The following is a 22,901-nucleotide window of genomic DNA, read 5'->3' as shown; positions in this document are numbered from 1 at the left end:
TCTCATAGAAACTTATAAAATCCATACAGGGTTAGACAGGGTAGATTCAGAAAGAATGTTTCCGATAATGGGGGAGTCCAGAACTAGGGGTCATAGTTTGAGGATAAGAGCTGAACCTTTTAGAACTGAGGTGAGGAGAAATTTCTTCACCCAGAGAGTGGTGAATGTGTGGAATTCACTCCCACAGAAAGTAGTCGGGGCCAAAGCAATATCTGATTTCAAGAAGAAATTAGATATATCTGTTGGGGCTAAATGGATCAAAGGATATGGGGGGGGGGGGGGGGAGGGGAAGAGGAAAGAGGGGATCAGGATATTGAATTTGATGATCAGTCATGATCAAAATGAACGGCTCGAAGAGCCAAACAGCCTATTCCTGCTTCTAGTTTCTATGAGAAGTCACGTGCAGATAAGAAATGTGCACTGATGTAAGATTTTTCAAAATAATTACATATATCATCTTGTAAAAAGTTTAATTCCACAGAGAAACCCATACTGTGATATTTAATAAACAACTTGAACAATGTAAAATCAAATAGGCTTTACATGGGCGGTACGGAAGCGCAATGGTTAGCACTGCTGCTTCACAGCTCCAGGGACCTGGGTTCGATTCCCGGCTCGGGTCACTGTCTGTGTGGAGTTTGCACATTCTCCTCGTGTCTGCGTGGGTTTCCTCCGGGTGCTCCTCCCACAGTCCAAAGATGTGTGGGTTAGGTTGATTGGCCATGCTAAAATTGCCCCTTAGTGCCCTTAGATATGTAGGTTAGAGGGATTAGTGGGTAAATATGTAGGGATATGGGGGTAGGGCTTGGATGGGATTGTGGTCGGTGCAGACTTGATGGGCCGAATGGCCTCTTTCTGTACTGTAGGGTTTCTATGATGACATGTATGAATGTGATCACCAACATGGAGTTGTACTTTTTTGAATTGTTGGACAAATTGAATATCCGCTGTTGTTTTATGTAACTCTTGATTTGGTTCATATATGTCTGGTGGGGAAGGAGCTTCTTGCAACTTTCAGAGGTGGAGTTGAGGGGAATGATTGGTTTTAAGCAAATGTCTACACGTTCACCCTGACTGTACTTACAGCACTATGCCAGCACCTCAACCCATCTCATCATGGAAGCCCTGCTACACAACCTGAACCACCTGAATCAACAAATGTGTTTGCAGCCTGTATTTTAAAAAATATTCTCCATGTGCCTCTCACTGATCTCTGGGAGTCAGAGAAATAAATGCACATTTATTCAATGTGTGTAACTGACCCTTTCAGAAATGACACCGAATAATTTCATACAACACTGCAACACAGACCTGCCATGGAGACCTTTACACACACACATGGGCCGGAATGTTATCAACATTCTCCGACCTTGCTGCAGCGGGAGTGTGGTGTGAACGGCCAGTAAGATCACGCCCATGATATTTTTGACCCTGTTTCAAGAATGGAACGACATTCTCAGGACACAAATTCCAAAATGAAAATCTGCATGAGTCAAATAGAACACAGATAATGGGGACTTTACTTGTTTCAGAGAAAAGTATGGCACCAAATGTGTGAATTATAAAGCACGTTGCTGAATGCACAGCATCTCAGACCCACTTTCCATAAAACTCTCTTTCCTTGGTGGGAACACGTCTGGAGTATTGTGTGCAGTTTTGCCTAAGGAAGGACACACTTGTCATAAAGGGAGTGCAGTGAAGGCTCATTAGACTGATTCTTGGGATGGCAGGATTGTTGTGTGAGGAGAGATTGAGTCAACTAGTTTGTATTCATTGAAATTTAGAAGAATGAGAGAAGATTCAATTGAAAAGTACAGAAGGTTGACAGGTCTGGACAGACTGCGTGCAGGGGTCTTGTTTCTTCTGGCTGGGAGGTCTAGAACAGTCACAGTCTCAGGATAAGCCATTTAGGACCGAGATTAAGAGACATTTCTTCACTCAGAGTGTGGTGAACTTGTGGAATTCTCTACCCTGGAGGCTAAGTCACTGAATATATTTAAGAAAGAAACAGATTCCTAGACTCTGAAAGGGTCAAGGGGTATGGGGAGAATGTGGGAGTATGTGTGAAATAGAGGATCAGCCATGATGGGCCTGACATACGATGAACGTCTGAGGATCGTGGGATTGTATTCATTGGAGTTTAGGAGGTTGAGGGGAGATCTAATAGAAACTTACAAGATAATGAACGGCTTAGATAGGATGGACGTAGGGAAGTTGTTTCCATTAGCAGGGGAGACTAGGACGCGGGGGCACAGCCTTAGAATAAAAGGGAGTCACTTTAGAACAGAGATGAGGAGAAATTTCTTCAGCCAGAGAGTGGTGGGTCTGTGGAATTCATTGCCACAGAGGGCTGTGGAGGCCGAGACGTTGAGCGTCTTCAAGACAGAAATTGATAAATTCTTGATTTCTCGAGGAATTAAGGGCTATGGGGAGAGAGCGGGTAAATGGAGTTGAAATCAACCATGATTGAATGGTGGAGTGGACTCGATGGGCCGAATGGCCTTACTTCCGCTCCTAGGTCTTATGGTATTGTACAGTGGTGTCGGCTCGAAGGGCCACATGACCTGCTCTTAATTTCTGTGTTTCTCTCAGCAACATTTTCCGCCCGAGAACAAGTCACTCGTCTGTGACTTCACCCAGCGGGGACACATTGTACTTGTCATTCTCGGGGAGTGCAGGTGTCCTCTCTGTGTGGATCAGCCTCAATCTCCAGGGACTCCAAAGCATCTCCAGCTGATCCATCCCTAGGATACCTCCCAAGAGCAGCATCAATACCACCACAGCTAATAGCATTCCAGCATCCAGGTGAGTGTGGAGCAAACAAAACAGACCTTAAAAACTGAAGCAGACAAGAGGGGAGAATGTATCCAGCCCTCTCTATTTGCAGGTTTTGTGATGAAATACACAAACTACTTCATCAGCAGAATGCAGAGTGATTGTCAATGTAGATCACTGCAGCACAGCACACAAGACACATGGGGCCCTATTTTACCATTTTGATTCCAAGTGCTGGGTGAACTTGAAACTGGGAGTGTTTCAGATCCCGCTTTTAGACCCCGTTCTCAGGTGACCCCATACGCACTCTGCCTGAAAAAATATCAGCGATTCCGAATCGTGCTGCATAAGCCAGGGCTTAACGCGCCCAAAATCCTGCAGCTCCGATCAGCGCATGCGCAGAAACAAAATTGATGGAATGCGGCTCCCCTGCCACATCCCTCCCGGGCCGGATAATGCCTCCCGCTGGCCCCCACAGACATTGCCCCACCCCCACAACATTGCTGACCCTCTTATCCCCCCCACCCACCACCCAGACCATTTGCAACCCCCCCACCTATCAGAGGCAGAGTGGCAGCGGACCCCCCCTTCCCACTCACTGATCACAGGCAGAGTGGCAGCGGACCCCCCCTTCCCCCTCACTGATCACAGGCAGAGTGGCAGCGGACCCCCCCTTCCCACTCACTGATCTCAGGCAGAGTGGCAGCGGATCCCCCCTTCCCCCTCACTGATCTCAGGCAGAGTGGCAGCGGACCCCCCCTTCCCCCTCACTGATCACAGGCAGAGTGGCAGCGGACCCCCCCTTCCCACTCACTGATCTCAGGCAGAGTGGCAGCGGACCCCCCCTTCCCCCTCACTGATCACAGGCAGAGTGGCAGCGGACCCCCCTTCCCCCTCACTGATCTCAGGCAGAGTGGCAGCGGACCCCCCCTTCCCCCTCCTGATCACAGGCAGAGTGGCAGCGGACCCCCCCTTCCCCCTCACTGATCTCAGGCAGAGTGGCAGCGGACCCCCCCTTCCCCCTCACTGATCACAGGCAGAGTGGCAGCGGACCCCCCTTCCCCCTCACTGATCTCAGGCAGAGTGGCAGCGGACCCCCCCTTCCCACTCACTGATCACAGGCAGAGTGGCAGCGGACCCCCCCTTCCCACTCACTGATCTCAGGCAGAGTGGCAGCGGACCCCCCCTTCCCCCTCACTGATCTCAGGCAGAGTGGCAGCGGACCCCCCCTTCCCCCTCACTGATCACAGGCAGAGTGGCAGCGGACCCCCCCTTCCCCCTCACTGATCTCAGGCAGAGTGGCAGCGGACCCCCCCTTCCCCCTCACTGATCACAGGCAGAGTGGCAGCGGACCCCCCTTCCCCCTCACTGATCTCAGGCAGAGTGGCAGCAGACCCCCCCTTCCCACTCACTGATCTCAGGCAGAGTGGCAGCGGACCCCCCCTTCCCCCTCACTGATCACAGGCAGAGTGGCAGCGGACCCCCCCTTCCCACTCACTGATCTCAGGCAGAGTGGCAGCGGACCCCCCCTTCCCCCTCACTGATCTCAGGCAGAGTGGCAGCGGACCCCCCCTTCCCCCTCACTGATCACAGGCAGAGTGGCAGCGGACCCCCCCTTCCCCCTCACTGATCTCAGGCAGAGTGGCAACGGACCCCCCCTTCCCCCTCACTGATCACAGGCAGAGTGGCAGTGGACCCCCCTTCCCCCTCACTGATCACAGGCAGAGTGGCAGCGGACCCCCCCCTTCCCCCTCACTGATCTCAGGCAGAGTGGCAGCGGACCCCCCCTTCCCCCTCACTGATCTCAGGCAGAGTGGCAGCGGACCTCCCCTTCCCCTTCACTGATCACAGGCAGAGTGGCAGCGGACCCCCCCTTCCCCCTCACTGATCACAGGCAGAGTGGCAGTGGACCCCCCCTTCCCACTCATTGGTCAGAAGCAGAGTGGCAGCGGACCCCCCCTTCCCACTCACTGATCACAGGCAGAGTGGCAGTGGACCCGCCTTCCCCCTCACTGATCAGAGATAGAGTGGCAGCGGACCCCCCCGCTTCCCCTTCACTGATCACAGGCAGAGTGGCAGCGGACCCCCCACTTCCCCCTCACTGATCACCGGCAGAGTGGCAGCGGACCCCCCCTTCCCACTCACTGATCTCAGGCAGAGTGGCAGCAGACCCCCCCTTCCCCCTCACTGATCTCAGGCAGAGTGGCAGCGGACCCCCCCTTCCCCCTCACTGATCACAGGCAGAGTGGCAGCGGACCCCCCCTTCCCACTCACTGATCTCAGGCAGAGTGGCAGCGGACCCCCCCTTCCCCCTCACTGATCACAGGCAGAGTGGCAGCGGACCCCCCCTTCCCCCTCACTGATCTCAGGCAGAGTGGCAGCGGACCCCCCCTTCCCCCTCACTGATCACAGGCAGAGTGGCAGCGGACCCCCCCTTCCCACTCACTGATCTCAGGCAGAGTGGCAGCGGACCCCCCCTTCCCCCTCACTGATCTCAGGCAGAGTGGCAGCGGACCCCCCCTTCCCCTTCACTGATCTCAGGCAGAGTGGCAGCGGACCCCCCCTTCCCCCTCACTGATCTCAGGCAGAGTGGCAGCGGACCCCCCCTTCCCCCTCACTGATCTCAGGCAGAGTGGCAGCGGACCCCCCCTTCCCCCTCACTGATCACAGGCAGAGTGGCAGCGGACCCCCCCTTCCCACTCACTGGCCCCAAGCAGAGAGTTGTCGGACGCTTGCACTTACCTCCTCACTAGCTGGAGCGCCCGAATCAGACGATTGTAGAGCATGTCTGTTTCACGCTGAATCTGGATGGGCGAACGCGGCGGTAACGGGGGAAGTGCCGGTAAGATTGGGCGTGCAGCCCATTAAGTCAATTTAAATGCACGCAAATGCATTTAAATGGCTGTCGTGTCTGTTTTGGGCGCGGTCCCGATCGCGGCCTATTTTGGGCCTTGGTAAAGGGGGAAACGGCACGGAGGGGGGCGTGGATCGCGCTGCTCGCCTCACGCCCAACTTTACCAAATTTCCACGCAATGCGGAGGAAAAATCAGGCCCACAGTGTATCTTGCATGTTCACATGATTCCAAGCCTGGAAACGTTGCACAGCTGAGTTGTCTGTGGCATTGCAAACGGGATTTTGATTGATTTTAAATATTAAGTGTCCGCAGACAATAAAAACATTATCAAGTTGGTGATGGATGATCCAGATGTCTACCGTGCACAGACGATAATGTCATTGAAGCTTGCTATAAAAAGAGCTTGTGAACAGGGAAATGCTAATAAGGCATGGGTTATTTAATCTGTTGTTAATGGTCCTCTGGAGGACAGGAACTGGATTCTTTGACTGGGAGAATTTGCTGTAAATTTAAAAGATTCCAGGTCCTTAATCAGAGTTGAAAGCTCATTGGAGCATGGATGGCGCCTCCACCCTTAAATTATGGCTTTTTTAATAGTCTGCAAGTGGAACCCTGGGCGGGCCCTGACGTTGCCTAACCATGCGCAAAGATATTGAAGTGCCAGCAAACGTTGTGTGAAATGGGGCATTTTGATGACTGCAGTGGCTCCAACTCACTCCTGGAGTGAACTCCCCTTCCCTCCAAAAAAGCTGGTTGTAATTTAAAACAGAGAACATTAATAAACTGCCCATATTTGAACAGGGTTATTGAAATTAAATGTTAGTGACAGGAATGTCACTGGGGAGGAGTCTCCATAGAGGTTTACAGGCCCCACAACTTGCCCTGCTTCAGATCCTGGTGGATTTTGACATTTCAAGATTGCAGTTTATGAAAAATATTTCTTTAATAAATTATGTAGTAGGAAGGTGACATTTTATCAAAGCACTTTATATCTCTTATTTCTGGAAAAGAAGTCTTTTTGTAAAAGTTCCGAGACACATTCTTAAAATCAGAAAAAAAGAGTGTTGCATGTCTTTAAATCCCAGTTATCTCTACAAAGAGGGAATAATCGCGCCTTCATTTCCTATATTGTCCCTGAATTTCAGACCTCTCCAATGCCATCCCTCATCCCCCCCCCCCCCCACCACCACCACAAAATTTTCTTCTCACCACCCAAGCTAGAGTATAGCTTCATGGTTCTAACAGTCCTTGACCACATGATCTCAGCAGGTAATGGTATCATCGCTGGACCACTAAACCAGAGATCCAGGCCGGAATCTTACCACTACTCACGCCGGCAGGATTTTCCCACCCCACCGCAGTGAACGGAGATTTGGCTAGCTGCCAAGTTCTCTGACCTCACTGCAGCGGGAGCGTGGCGTGAACGAGCGGTAAGATCACGCCCCCACACTAATGTTCTGGGGATCCGGGTTTGAATCCCACTATGGCAGATGGTGAAAATTGAATTCAATAAAAAAAAGGCTGGAATTAAAAGGCTAATGATGACCATGAAACCATTTTCGATTGTTGTAAAAACCCATCTGGTTCACTAATGACCTTTATAGAAGGAAATCTGCCATCCTTACCTGGTCTGGCCTACATCTGACTCTAGACTCATGGCAATGTGGTTGACTCTTAAATACCCTCAGGGATGGGCAATAAATCCCAACTCACACAGTCAACCTTTGGAAGAGAACAGTTTTGCCTAATTGAAATCTTGAAGAGCATTTCCACTCACCTCTGTTTTGGGTCCAGTTCTGGGAAGCTTTCTGCTCTGGACCTGGAGGCTCCTGTGAAGGATGTTCTCCCTTACCAGGCTCTAGGTTCTGCTTGTTAACAGGCATTGGTTCCGGAAGCACCTGTTTAGGCAAACCTTTAAAAAACCAAGCACCGGAGCGCTTCCAGACCTGGATCAGTAGCAGTGAAAAATGAATTTAGTGAAAAGAAATTCAGCCTGGCAAATCCAAATAAAAAAAACACGATTCTCAATGTTGTGCTTGTCAAGGTTAACAGATGTGAGCTCTGTAAATGGAGCAATTTTCTACTTATACCAGTATCAGACACCAGAAATGTCCAGGCCAGATGTAAGATCAATTTGATTCCCTCCCTTGAGGGACATCCCTGACTGAATTGTAACTAGCGTGACATTTGTACTTCCCACACTGTCACTCTGAACCAGATTGTTTCTGTCACTCAATGTTTGCATCAGTTTGGGTTTGTTTACATGCTTTGGGCTTATGTTCAGTCACATACCAGATTTCCAATTGTGAGCCAGTTAAGTCTGATAGTGTGGTCAGGAAGGCTTTATTAAAAAGAACAGTGATATATTTCACAGAAGAAAAAATGGTCAGATGTGAGACAATCCCCCACAGGGATTGGAAGAGGAGTGGGTTAGTGGGAGGGCGGTGACCAGGTTTTTCAGAACTACCTCAGATCACCATTTGGAGAAGTGAAGACTAGTGGAGAAGAGATGACCTCCAAATTGGTTAAATATGGGATGAGAGATTGCATAGAATTACAGGGAATATACAGCACATGAACAAGACATTGGGCCAAACCAGTCCATGCTCACTCGAGCCTCCTCCCATCCTTAATCATCCATAATTTATCACCATAACCCTCTATTCCCTTCTCCTTTGTATGTCTGTCTAGCTCCAGCAATTACATATACAACATGAGGAAATATTAGAGAAGTTAGCTAAGCTAAGGGGATATATTGAAGGCTCCTGAGGGAAACAAAAAAAGAAAATAGTAGAGGCACTATCAAGTACGTGGAGGTCTTGTGGTGCAATGGGTAGCATCCCTGCCTCTGAGCCAGAAGCTCCCAGTTCAAGTCCCACCCCAGGATTTGATGGCCAAGCAAAGTGTGTTCACAATGCGGCCAACAAGTTGAGTATCAACTTACAAAATCCTTTCAACACATGCAAATGGCAAGTGACAAGAATGGGAAAGACTCCTGGTCAGCCATGCTTGATGCAGTGTGCCCCCCTACCCTCAAGCCCCTGGTGACAGACCAGTGACTTGTTCCTGGAAGAACTAGTTATGGAAATGAATGTCTGCCTTGTGCACCATACGGGAAACAACTATAAAATATGGGGGTGGTTTTATCATGCGAGAGGCTAGGTGCGTGTGAGAGAATGGCAAAGATTGCTCCTGGATTTCATTTCCAGAATGAGATTTGGAATCTCAGCCTGGTTGGCAGGAGGGATTGGGAATTCAGGCAGCAGAAATCCACTGTCGGGAATGGCATGCCAGTTGGATAACTGTGAGAGGCATCCTGACGGGGGAGGGTGATGGAAGGTTTATTTCTAGGGCCTTAAGGAACTCCCCTGCCAGAGGAACCCATCAGCGCTGTGTACTTGCAATTTAAAATAGTTGTGTGCCTGATCGGGTTGGGACAGGTATGTCCCAGCTTGGTTTAACAACCCAGGTTTAATAACCCTACAGGGTTAAAGTGTCCCCTCTATATTTCAGGGATCCATTGAGAATTGATGTATGCCAGGGGACTGGAGAGTTACAAAGACATATGGAGCTATTCTGGCTAATTACAGGCAAGTTGGTTTAACATCTTGATTGGGAAAGCTTTGGAACTTTAATTAATGCTAAAATGACCACATATTTAGAGGAAGCAAAATCAATGAGCAGGAACCGACATGAATTCCAGTCAGGGAGACTACTTGACAAATCTAGAGATCTTTGAGAAGGTGAATTGATGCGTTTTCAGTACATGGACATGAGAAAGCTTCAGACAAAATATCACATCAGTGGTTAATGCAAAGATTAAGGGGGAAATGGAATTAGGGAGATGGCAGTAAATAGATTAAAAACTGGCTCGAAAGGTGGAAACGGAGAGTAGAGGGGAGGTTTCTCAGAGTGAGTATTGCATCCTACAGGTTTCTGTCCCGGGCTACAGGGAATGGCATTCAACTCTTCGGAAGCCATAGTCAATAGTTCTGAGGAGCACAGACATTTGCACATTAAAAGATGATAACAGAATGAGCAAAATCATGAATGATGGAATAAAATGTCCATTTTTCTAAGGCACATCTTGGTAAAAACAATGCAAGTAAACTGCACTTTGAACAGGGTTGTTTGGTGTGGAAGAGCAGAGAGATCTGGGTCAACAAGACATTAAATGCAATAGTTCAAATTGAAAATGCCCTAAAAGAAAGCCAGTAGAATATGGAGTATTGTAGCAAATTGCAATGGTGAATCAATATAAAACCACAGTTGGAGCACTGTGTGTTTACAAGTATTCAGATGTGCATCCACATTCAGAACAGGAGGAGGCCATTCAGCCCTTCAAGCATGCTCCACCATTCAATAAGGTCATGGCACATCTGATTGGGACAGGTCTCAACTCCACATTCTGCCCGCTACCCACTATATCCTCTGACACCCTTGTTCATCAAGAATCTACCTATGTCTACCTAAATAATATTCAATGACATCGCCTCCACCACTTTCTGTCCTTTCGGGCTCCACATTTTAGGAAGGACTTTGATGCAACAGGGAGGGCACAGCATTCTCTAGGATACAGTCTGCACTACAGAAATATAAGGGTGGCACGGTAGCACAGTGGTTAGCACTGCTGCTTCACAGCTCCAGGGACCTGGGTTCGATTCCCAGCTTGGGTCACTGTCTGTGTGGAGTTTGCACATTCTCCTCGTGTCTGCGTGGGTTTCCTCCAGGTGCTCCGGTTTCCTCCCACAGTCCAAAGATGTGCGGGTTAGGTTGATTGGCCATGCTAAAAATTGCCCCTTAGAGTCCTGAGATGCGTAGGTTAGAGGGATTGGCGGGTAAATATGTAGGGATATGGGGGTAGGGCCTGGATGGGATTGTGGTTGGTGCAGACTCGATGGGCCAAATGGCCTCTTTCTGCATTGTAGGGTTTCTATGATTCTATAACATGAAGAATGATTTGAAAGTCTGATATTATTTTCATTAGAAAAGAGGAGTTGATTTGATTGGGGTATTTAAGTTTTTGAAAGGATGGAACAGAGTGAATAGAAACAGATGGTTTTCAGCGATGCAGAGTTTCAAAATTAAGGGACCCAGATGCGCAGTTAAATATGAACCAGATTTAAAGGAGAGGCCTGATTTACGTAGATAGTTGTGAGGCAATAGAAGGCATTACTGGGGTGAGTGATTGAAACAGAGGCCATGTCAACATTTAAGAACAATTAGGTAGATGCTTGAAATGAAAAGAAACAAAAGGGATTGTGACCAGGATCAGGACTACTGCTCATGTGAAGCATAACCGACACAGATTGGTTGGGACAAACAGCTAATTTGCATGTTACTGTTGAGAAAGGCATGGATGTTAGGCAACTCGGGGAAATAAATAGTGATGTCTTGAGGAGTGTGCATATTACAGAGAAGGAGGTGCTGGAAGTCTTAAAGCGCATCAAGGTAGCTAAATCCCCGGGACCTGATGAGGTATATCCCAGGATGTTGTGGGAGACGAGGGAGGAAATTGTAGGTTCCCTAGCAGAGATATTTGAATAATTGACAGCACAAGTGAGGTGCCTGAAATTTGGAGGGCAGCAAATGTTGTGCCTTTGTTTAAGAAGGGCTGCTGGGAAAAGCCTGGGAACTACAGACTGGTGGGCCTAACGTCTGTAGTGCTGAAGTTGTGAGATGAGCACCTGGATCTCTACACTCCCTTCACAAAATCCAAAACTCAGATTATTCAATTTTAGAATCAATGAGTTATCACGGCACAAAATTTTAATATCTTCACCTATACAGTGAAGGAACAAATGTGGTAAGCATCAGCATTTTTATTGGATAGCAGCATGTGACATGGAGCTGGGTTTATTCAGTTGTAGATTTATAGAGGAATGCAGTGCTGCTATGAGGATTCCTTTTATAGTTTGGCAATATGAACAATGAGATTTACCTCATAAGTATCCACGGCACCAGCTCACTCTCAGTGTGATGTCTGTTCTCTGGAGAAACCAAGGCTGTGCAGAAATTATCATCCCATTTGAACATAATTCAAATCCCAAGGCAGCTGAACATGGAACAATCCAGCTGCCAGTGTGAGGAGTTTCACATGGAGCTTCTCTGGCTTGGTGGATGAGAAAGGATGGAGAGGTTTCTGTTTGGCTGATCTCACCTCCTGGGTACATTCTGATGATGTTCCTATTACTGAGCTGTTCTGATCTGTTGCTGCGGATGCCATGCAGTAGCTGCTTGCTCAGGCATATTAGAAGAATCCCTAGCATCAGTCACATTTTTAATGGCATATTTTAAAGAGGTTAGTGGAGATCAAGTAAAATGTGATAAAATATGTATGTGTGAAGAAGGGGTACCTATTTTCTGGATGAATACACAAGCAGGCCCCACTCAGGTCACCTAATGCAGGCATCTCCAACGTGTAGCCTGAGGGCTGAATGCAACCCTCGAGACCCTTCCATGCGGCCCCCTGGAGTCAAGTTTCAAAATACTCGTTAAACAGGTTTAAATGGAAGAATCTGCAAGGAGCTGCTCTCCAATCACAGGTCTATCAGCAGCAGATACGGGAGAGATTGGAACAGCAGCAAACGCCAGCAGTGGTGAGCAGCGGGTGCTGGGGAGCAGAGGCCAGGCGCCAAGGAACGGCACGTGGGAAACTGAGTGATGGGCGCGAGGTCCAGGGAACGGAGGTGCCAGTGTGCCTGTCTCGGGGAGCAAAGATGCAGAGCACGGGGCCCCTGGGAGCAGGGATGACAGTGTGTAGGTCCCAAGGAGCAGGGATGACAGTGTGTGGGGGCCCAGGTATAAAGCTGCCAACGCGCAGGACCCAGAGAGCAGAGATGCTAGTGGTGTCTGAGAGAGTGAGTGACTGGAGAATTTATGTGAGAGAGACGGGAGGGAGAGAAAGATTGTGAGGGGAAGTGAACGAGAGAATGAGGGAGAAAGTGAGGGGGGAGGGAGGGAGGGAGAATGGGGAGTGAGAGTATGAGTTGGGAAGCAAAAGAGCGAGTGAGGGAGAGCGAGAGAGAGAATGGGGAGTGAGTGTGTGAGGGGGGGAGAGAGAGAGATGGGGGGGATAGAGTGAGGCAGAGAGAGAATTGAGGGGAGAGAGAATGAGGCAGTGAGTGGGAGAGGGATGAGGGAGTGGGAGAGGGGGTGAGATGATGTGCGGGTGGTGAGTTGTGGTGGTGAAAGTGAGGGGGACAGAACGTGTCCAAAGGTCTGGCTCACCTCCATTCGGGTTCTCACACACCCTCAGCCACCATCACGCACTCTCACAGCGGGTGAGGGTGGGTAAATGAGCACCCTGAACTTGGGAGAGAGCTGGAGAAACACTCTCACCCTAATCACCTTTACTTTTCATTGTTTTTATTGCTCAGCAAGTTGTTTCTTTTCATACCTCGATCTTTTTTGTTGTAATATACGTTTCATGTTGCGCAAAACTTTATCTTTCTGAAATATGTCCATTGCCCTCTTGGGTGAGAAACATTTTGCCTTCCATATGAAAAGTTTGAACAAGTCTGATCTGTGAGTGAAATTGGCCATCATGCCTTGTGTCTTTTCATTGAGTTCCTCCAAAAGTGCATATACTCCCATGCCCCAGCGGGAAATTTAAGTGGTGGATGTTATGAGGCATCTCAAACCTCCTTTAAATAAGGTGGAAAGGGCTAAAAACAGGAGAGGACTTTTCTCACTAACAACAGTAATTCCAGAATCCTTGAGTTGGTTCTGGGTCACAGGTCCTCTGTGTATTTTTCTTCTACCATGTGCCCATGAACTGAGCATTCCTTGCAGCAGCGCGCTTCCCATCACCTGCCCATCATCGCCACCCCCCTCACCCCGCCTGGCCGCAAGATCCCAGTGCAAATGAGAGGAAGCCAGGAGTGGGACATTGTGGGCCTGATTTCACCATTTTTATTCTAAGTGCTGAATCTGGGCTTAATTCAGATCCGACTTAGAAATCTGCTTCCAGGCGCCCCCATACGCACTCAACCTGGAAAAAAAAAAAAATCGCAGGTCCCATTCGCGTTGTGGGTGGGGCTTAGCACGGCCGAAACGATTGGTGCTCCGAATTGCGCATGCGCAGTTGGAAAAAAATTTGAAAAAGCGCGCCCGTGTCAGATCGCTCCCGGGCTGGAGAAAGCAGAGAAAGTGGCCCGGGAGCCAAAAGCAGGAGCAATGGTCCCCACACACATCACTGCCCCTTTATCAACCCACCCCCACTACCCAGACCGATCGCGACTCCCTGCCCCCTTGCCCCCCCCCCACTGATCGCCCGCAGAGTGGCAGCGGACCCCCCTGCACCCCTCACCAGAGATCCACCTGCCCGCCCCCACCAGTGAGCAATCGGGCCTCCCCCCCACCAGAGATACATCTTACCCGCCTCCCCCGGAGAACGATCTGGCCGTACTCATCTTCCTCCCCCCCCCCCCCCCCCCCCCGCCACCCCCACAGAGAACGATCTGGCCTCACTCACCCCCCCCTCCCCCACCTCAGACAATGACCGGGCCTCCTTCCCCCCCCCTCCCCACCAGAGATACATCTGACCCACCTCCTCCCCCTCCCCCCCCCCCCCAACCAGAGAATGATCTGACCCGCCTCCCTCCTCCTCCCCACCATCGATCTGAGTCAGAGAGCCATTGGAAGCTCTGAACTCGCCTCTTCAGCAGCTGGAGCGCCCGATTCAGACTTTTATTCAGCAGGTTCATTTTGGCGCAATTCCGGATCGGCAAACGCGGCGGTAAAGGGGGAAATGCTGATAAAGTTGGGCAGGCAGTTCATTAATTCAACTGAAATACATGCAAGTGCATTTAAATCGCCGTTGTGCCCGTTTCGGGCGCGAATCAGATCGCCGCCATTCCCGGGTCTCGGTAAAGTGGCCATCTGCGCGGACGCGGATCACGTTAATGACCTCACACCCGACTTTACCACGTTTTCGCGCCCGTTCTAGGGCCCCGTGAGTCGAATGTGGGGTGGTGACTGTTGAGGTGACTTTTGGACAAGTGACCAAGGCTGGCTGTTTTGTTGACACCTAAATGAAACTTCAGCTTTGATCGCTCCCTGAGTTAACGTCAAGGGAGGGGATGGGAGTTGCAGGCGGGTGGAGAAACCCCCCCACAGATTCCTCGACACGAGTTGCAAACACTCCTGCCATTTTAACCACCCCTCCCTCACCCCCAGCCCAATCTGTAATGTTCCCGCCAGTTAGGCAGGGTTGAAATCTGGACTTTTGTTGATAAGAATAAATGAGAATCTGATAAATTATGCAGCATTAAAATTATTTAAACCAAGAAGAAAAGTTTGAATTTTTCATTGAAGCCACATTCCCAGGCAGTGACTAATTGAAGGAAGTAGTTGTTCACATTTCACTAATGTGATACATTACAAAACTAAAACCTCAAAATCGTCCCTAAGATCATGTCCCCCAGTCTATGCCCGCCTGCTTGCAGTGGTCATTCAACTTATTTTTTATTAGTTTGGCATGTTTGCAAAAACCTGCAATGTCACTATAACATGATCATAAATTGTTAGAAGCTTTATTCACTCCAGTGATACAGAACCCACATCCCACAAAATCAACCAGAAAAAAAAAACAGCTATTATAAAACTCAGACTTTTTTTTCTTTGGAGAATTATCACCCAGCCTGATTAAAATTCAGTCGACTCAAACCAAAATCCTTAAAAGGTGCTGGGCATAATGTCCCCGAGGACGAGGGGTTATTCAGTGGCAAAGTTAATTAAGAACAAAATGAATAACGTTGACGGTAAGGAAGGTAGCAATTGGGAAGTGGAGTGCGGAAAGATCATTAGGATATTGCTGGAGAGGTAGGAAGGGTATAGAGAGTGATGTGTTCCAATGTGCAAACGGTACCAGATGAACAGATGTGGTTGCCAGGGTAACACATGATTTTATTTCATGTTATTTATGCTCCTCGGGGAGATGGTACGTTCGTGTGATAATGACAGAAAGCAGCATCTACCATCAGGTAACGAGCAGCTTCTCGCTTGGCCTTCAACAGTAATTCAAACAGTTCAACTGTGATGTTGACATGGCAACAACTGCTTCACAGCAGCCCCAGTCAGGCACAAACTGCAGGCTGGAAACTGTCTGAAATGTTGAGCCAACGATGGCATTAATGAAGAGACAACAAACTAAATACCTTGTAATTTTTTAAAATGGCTTTGTGTCCTTATGCGTGTGGGTTAGTGCGAATCTTAACTTGGTCGAGTCGGAAATGTTCCCAAATTAGAAATTTCAGTCAGTTGCTTTGTTACCTGCAAATCCTGACTCGTGTTTCCCTCACCTGTAAGTGGACATCCGCTTCAACCAATATCACCCTGAAATCAGCAGCTAGGGCCTGTGTGGGAGGGCAGCCAGGAGAATGGTGCAACTCTGTCTAATTATCTCCCTGTCCCCGGCCCCCCAAGCCGGACCAGCATTGTTTCGTTAAATGCCACTGAACCTTAACATTTGGCATCCTATACCCATCACATGATCTCAGGCGGTTTGTACACAGCAAACTGCCAATTTCTGTTGATTTTTCTTGATGGGGAACAGGAGGAATCACAACGCTGGCACCTACCTCTCGTTGCTCGCTGCAGATCTTGCACAACCACACAGCTCGAGGCCGATTGGGTGTTTCAATCCCACACTTGGTGCAGACATTCTGGAGGTGAGAAAGTTAAATGATTTGGTCCATTGTTAAAGTCAACCAAAAGCTCCTGGAAGATGCGCTCCCCATTGACTAGACGTGAAAAGGGCTGCTTCAAAGCCAGATCTGACAAGGAATGAAGATGCCCTCTCATTACATTGGAGGTGGGAAAGTGCTGACAGGAGCAGTGTAAAAAGATGTTCCTCAATGTTCCTCAGTTCTAACACATTGAGGCACTACATTGTATAAAACACATCTGGCAGCTTCCCCCAATTATAGCAGATTAACTCATCTCACCCGACACAGCAGATGGGCCACTACAGTCAGCCTCAGTAATGAGTTGGAAAGTAGAAAATGATACTATCAACCAGATTTATTTCCTCGTCAATCCATTCTCTGTCATCCTTCTGGAAAAGGAACCTCTGAAGACTCCAATTAAGAACAATATTGCATTCCGTTGGAATGCCATAAGACCATAAGACATGGGAGCAGAATTAGGCCACTCGGCCCATCGAGTCTGCTCCGCCATTCAATCATGGCTGATATTTTTCTCATTCCCCATTTTCCTGTCTTTTCCCCATAATCCCTGATCCCCTTATTAATCAAGAACCTATCTTTCTCTGTCTTAAAGACACTCAATGACCTGGCCTCCACAGCCTTCTGCAGCAAAGAGTTCCACAGATTCACCTGGCTGAAGAAATTCCTCCTCATCTCTGTCTTAAAGGAACGTCCCTTTAGCCTGAGGTTGTGGCCTCTGGTTCTAGTTTTTCCTACTAGTGGAAACATCCTCTCCACATCCACTCTATCCAGGCCTCGCAGTATCCTGTAAGTTTTAATAAGATCCCCCCTCATCATTCTAAACTCCAACGAGTACAGACCCAGAGTCCTCAACTGTTCCTCATACGACAAGCTCTTCATTCCAGGGATCATTCTTGTGAACCTCCCCTGGACCCTTTCCAAGGCCAGCACATCCTTCCTTAGATATGGGGCCCAAAACTGCTCACAATACTCCAAATGGGGTCTGACCAGAGCCTTATACAGCCTCAGAAGTACATCCCTGCTCTTGTATTCTAGCCCTCTCGACATGAATGCCAACATTGCATTTGCCTTCCTAACTGCCAACTGAACCTGCACATTAACCTTAAGAGAATCTTGAACAATGGCTCCCAAGTCCCTTTGTGCTTCTGATTTCCAAAGTATTTCCCCATTAAAAAAAGTCTATGCCTCCATTCCTCCTTCCAAAGTGCATAACCTCTCACTTTTCCACATTGTATTCCATCTGCCACTTCTTTGCCCACTCTCCCAACCTGTCCAAGTCCTACTGCAGCCCCCCTGCTTCCTCAATACTATCTGTCCCTCTACATATCTTTGCATCATCTGCAAACTTAGTAACAGTGCCTTCAGTTCCTTCTTCCAAATCGTTAATGTATATTGTGAAAAGTTGTGGTCCCAGCACTGACCCCTGAGGCACACCACTAGTCACCGGCTGCCATCCTGTAAAAGACCCCTTTATCCCCACTCTCTGCCTTCTGCCAGTCAGCCAATCCTCTATCCATGCCAGGATCTTACCCTTAACACAGTGGGCATTTAACCTATTTAACAGTCTCCTATGCAGCACCTTATCAAAGGCCTTCTGGAAATCTAAATAAATCACGTCCACTGGTTCTCCTTTATCTAACTTCCTTGTTACCTCCTCAAAGAACTCTAACAGATTTGTCAGACATGACCTCCCCTTGACAAAGCCGTGCTGACTCAGTCCTATTTTATCATGCACTTCCAAATACTCAGTGATCTCATCTTTAATAATGGATTCTAAAATCTTGCCAATGGCCAAAGTCAGGCTAACCGGCCTATAATTTCCCGTCTGCTGCATCCCTCCCTTCTTAAACAGCGGCGTTACATTAGCTACTTTCCAGTCCTCTGGCACCCTCCTGTTAATTAATGCCACTCTGTCAATTCGGATTTCCCCTCCTAGTCTATGCAAATAGGGATGGAACTCTTGAGGATGGTTTCATTTCTTCAGTGTGTTGCTGTTGGCACAGAACACACATTGGCATTCATCACTGATATTTTATGACCCAGTTTAGTGACTAGCGTAGTTAGGGGTTTAATGCAAAACATTAGCCAATCACCTAATAACTCCACCCAGTGAAAACTGAATTAAAGCCCACAGAAAAGCCAGAATCATGAATTTTCCAAGGTCTGGACTGCATTCAACTATTCCAGAGAACCACAACGACACACACAGCTAGCTATCAGGAGTTTTGGTTTTGTCCCAACTTCTCAGACCCCTTTTCAATTTCACCCCTCCCCTCTCCTCCTGAAGGCACAGACTGCCGCTGAGGTGAAGTTCAGTGGTCAGCAACTGACCTTAACTGTTGATGCTTTTTGTGTGAATGCATTATACTGCAGCAAGAGATAGAGACAGATCCACTGGAGCAGGTGAAGGTACTGCCATCCTCACTAATTAGCTGGAAGGGGAAAAAATGTAAAATCTATTCCAGAGAACCACCCCCCCCGCCAACAAAGTATTTGAACTGTGGGTGTAGTGTATCCAACTAGACATCAGAGGGAGCACTAAGATCTTGCCATTGGCACCAAGTCTGTAGCTGTGGAGATAAATTACTGTGTGGTGGAAAGCCTGGTTATGTAGGCAACCAAAGTTACAGTCGACAAGCTGGGTTTTCTCCTAAAAGAAGAGAAGATTAAGGGGAGATTTAATACCTTTATTTAATATTTAAAATTGAGCGGTTTTGAAAGAATAAATAAGGAAAAACTGTCTCCAGTTGCCAGAGGGTCAGTAATCAGAAAACACAGGTTTAAATAAATTGGCAATGGAAACCAGAACAAGGAAAGGATTTATTTTTACACAGCAGGTTACTGTGATTTGGAAGGCACTGCCAGAAAGGGTGGTGGAAACAGATTCAATAATAACTTTTAAAAGGGAATTGGGTAAACACTTGCAAATTATTGGAGAAGAGCAAGGAGTGGGACTGTTTGGATAGTTTGCAGACACAATGGGCTGAATGGCCTCCTTCTGTGTCCTACGCTTCTACAGTTTCTGGCAACACTGCTGTGGAGGAGCAGGAGCAGCTCCGAGGAGAGTTCTGGCCCAAGCGATGATATTGCTTGTAAACATCGAGGCCAAGGTGGTCATAGACAACCAGGAAATTGAAAAACAAATGGGATACGATATGACTCAAGCCATTTTATCTCAGAAATACACAAATCATTGCCTATTGGGGAGTGAAAAAAAAAAACACTGAGCAAACAGAGCTGGAAATCACAACCACCTGAAATGACACTTCCAAATCAAAGTCCCACTTCACATAATTACCCACCGTTCCGCGGGCTACAATAAATCTTATTCACAAAGTAAGCTGAATTGATGCGCTATTAATGAAATGAAAAAAAAAATGAATGGAAATTGGACAGCAATAATCTAAAAAGGGCGTCAATCAGGCCAACGTATCACTCTAAACCTAATTTTGTTTCTTGCTCCTCAGATACTGCCTGACCTGCTGAGTATTTTCAGCATTTTCTGTTGTTGTTCCAGATCCCCAGCAATATTTTGCTTTTGTATAAATCAGTATTTTCAAAAAGATGTCACAGTTCATCGATGGGGTGCAAACAGATGGAACATGGCCTTACGGCTGCAATGCAGGTATCCAGCCCGGACAGGAAGCAAGGGAAACCCTTCCCACCTACTCCTCTCAGCCCAGACTCGGGAAGACCTGAAAATATGTTGGAGAGAAGAAGATGATACTAATCGAAGTTGAGGCCAATTTTGAAAGGTTTCACGCCTGCACTGTTGCCTCACTCAACGGGAGCATGAGTCAGAGACAGGAAAATTATATTTCAAATCTTGATTTTAAAATGATCAAAGCCACAACTTTGATGGCTTGCTTCCAATTCATGCCATCTTTCTCCCAGCAGCACTGCTCCAGCTATTCCAAGCCAAAATGAACAAGTTTTGGAGATTTTAATGAACCAGTGAGAAAGGATTGGGGAAGGTGGAGCAGAGAAGCATTATACCTCCTGTCTGAGGCACAGATATGGCTTCTCTGATTGAGAGAACACCCATTAGGAAGCAAGCTGTGAATTTTTAAACTGGAGGACCTCTTAAACCAAAATCACTTGCCCAGTGAGTTCAGCTCTGCTTGTTCATTTGGCAGATTGTCAGCATTATTTGAAGAATATCACTCCTGCAAAGACTGTGCTTGTTATAATCCAGAGCATCATTGATGAAGGATAATACTGGAACCAATCTTTACTCAGTCATTTTTATTTGCAGAGTGAAATATTACAAGTATATAACTCCTAATCCAACCCTGCAATTTCAGTGTCTCCTTATACTATTTTGGTTGAACCAATTAAACTAAACAAATTGAGGGGTAAATCAGAAGAGCAGCTCCTTAAAGGGTTACTGCATCGAACAAAAACAAAATGGTAAAGGAGACTTAAAACATCAAATTAAAATGTGATTAAAGGGGTCAATAAAACATGCCAGTCCCCACGGTGCCCATGGATGACCTCAATGGTACCACCTGCTCGCTTTCCAGGGACACCCGGCCATGAATATAGCTGCGGTAGAGGGGCAGACAGTTGAGCTAGACAACCCCCTCGATCGCCCACTGCCTGGATCTGTTTTTTGGCAAGTTTGGTCAGGCCCAGGTGTAGTTTCATGAGGAGGTTCTCCACACTGGGTACCCACAGATCAGGATCGTGGGTCAGAAGTGCAAACAGAACTGTAACCGAGTGCCTCTCTATAGGTGTTCAAATAAAACCCCAATGCACTGCACCTAAATACAAGTAAGTAATTTCAGTAAAATGTCTTTTAAACAGGGAGCTGGGTTCAATTCCATCCTTGGGTGAGTGTGGGGATTGCACATTTTCCCTGCGTCTGCATGGGTTTCCTCCGGGTGCTCTGGTTCCCTTCCATGGTTCAGAGATGTGCGGGTTAGATGGATTGGCCATGATAAATTGCCCCATAGTGTCCCAAGATGTGTAGGTTAGGAGGATTAGTGGGCTAAATATGTGGGGTTACGGGGTATAGGGCAGGGGAGAGGGCCTGGGGAAGATACTCTGCCAGAGAGTCGGTGCAGACTCGATGGGCTGAATGGCCTCTTCTGCACTGTAGAATTCTGTGATTCTGTCCTAACTATTGATATGCAATAAACAATTGTTGTTTTTGCCATGATATATCTGGTCAATGCTGAGCCTACTGCACCAACTCCACAAAGCACATCAATTACCTTTTTGCAGTCTTCACACACCACGGAATGTGAACCCAGCAGCCCCAGCTGCTCCCCACACAAGATGCAGCGAGACAGGCCATCACCCATGACATTCTTTCGCATGTTGTCCAAACGATCCACAAGACGCCTGAGTGTAAAACCGATAAAGTAGAGATTAAAATGTATACAGTGTTTGTCAGTTCAGTTTCTTGCTGAGTGGTTTGGATCGAAATTTCACCATTTAAAAATCCAATGGACAAATAGGAAAAGTAGAACCATCGAATCCCTACAGTGCAGAAGGAGGCCATTCAGCCCATCGAACCTGCACCGACAACAATCCCACCCAGGCCCTATCCCCGTAACCCCACTCGTTTACCCTGCTAGCCCCCCGACACTAAGGGGCAATTTAGCATGGTCAATCCACTGAACATGCACATCTTTGAACTGTGGGAGGAAACCGGAGCACTCGGAGGAAACCCATGCAGAAGAAACAGAGAGAACGTGCGGACTCTGCACAGATGCACAAACAGTGGGGGTGGCACGGAGGGCACAGTGGTTAGCACTGCCGCCTCACAGCACCAGGGACCCGGGTTTGACTCCCGGCTTGGGTCACTGTCTGTGTGGAGTTTGCACATTCTCCCCGTGTCTGCATGGGTTTCCTCCAGGTGCTCTAGTTTGCTAAATTCTCCTGTGTACCCGAACAGTGGCCGGAGTGGGGTGACTAGGGGATTTTCACAATAACTTCACTGCAGGTGTTAATGTAAGCCTACTTGTGACTAATAAATAAACTTTAAAAGTAACCCAAGGCTGGAATTGAACCCAGGTTCCTGGCGCGGTGAGGCAGCAATGCTGATCACTGTGCCACCGTGCCGCCCTGAACCATTTCATGACCTTTTACACCTTAAAATGTGGACTGATGCTTGATGACATTTTATGAATTAGTGACTCATTCTGGAATTTTTCAACAGAAAGACAAATTAATTGTTAATTGCTTGTTTTAAATTTAATGATATAATTAAACAATAATTAATATAATTTGACAATTATTAACAAATTAAGTCATCAATAATAATATAAATCTTAATACATAGTTATTATTGCTAGCTATTGGTTAAACTGAGAAGAGGGAGTGGGTTTTATTTGTGAGTAACTGCATCACATTCCCCGGTGCCCAGTCAGATCATTTTCCTTCACGTACATTTTAAATTTCTGGTGGGCTCTCCAGCCAGAATCTTAGCCCTGGATTCTCTTTTCAAATGTTCCTGGACATACTGAGTATTTCATATAACCACAGAAGATTACAGCACTGAAGGAGGCCGTTCGGCCTGTCCCACCTGTGCTGGCTCTTTGAAAAGAGCAGTCGCAGCCAGTCCCTCATTTCT

General features: G+C 47.7%; 1 protein-coding gene across 1 annotated transcript in view; it reads right to left on the bottom strand.

Moving 5' to 3' along the window:
* LOC144502909 (rabphilin-3A-like) overlaps positions 1-22,901 on the bottom strand; it is a 150,261-nt gene that overhangs the window by 91,317 nt on the left and 36,043 nt on the right. The window contains exons 3-5 of the mRNA XM_078227321.1: positions 21,538-21,667; positions 16,214-16,297; positions 7,408-7,576 (exon numbers count right to left, since the gene is read on the bottom strand). Coding sequence (XP_078083447.1) covers positions 7,408-7,576; positions 16,214-16,297; positions 21,538-21,667 — 383 coding nt within the window. The remainder of the gene's footprint in view (positions 1-7,407; positions 7,577-16,213; positions 16,298-21,537; positions 21,668-22,901) is intronic.

The sequence above is a fragment of the Mustelus asterias genome, chromosome 13 (assembly GCF_964213995.1).
Source record: "Mustelus asterias chromosome 13, sMusAst1.hap1.1, whole genome shotgun sequence".
In the NCBI taxonomy this organism is placed as follows: domain Eukaryota; kingdom Metazoa; phylum Chordata; class Chondrichthyes; order Carcharhiniformes; family Triakidae; genus Mustelus; species Mustelus asterias.
Note: the sequence above shows the minus strand (reverse complement) of the source record. Positions and strands in the feature narration are given on the sequence as shown.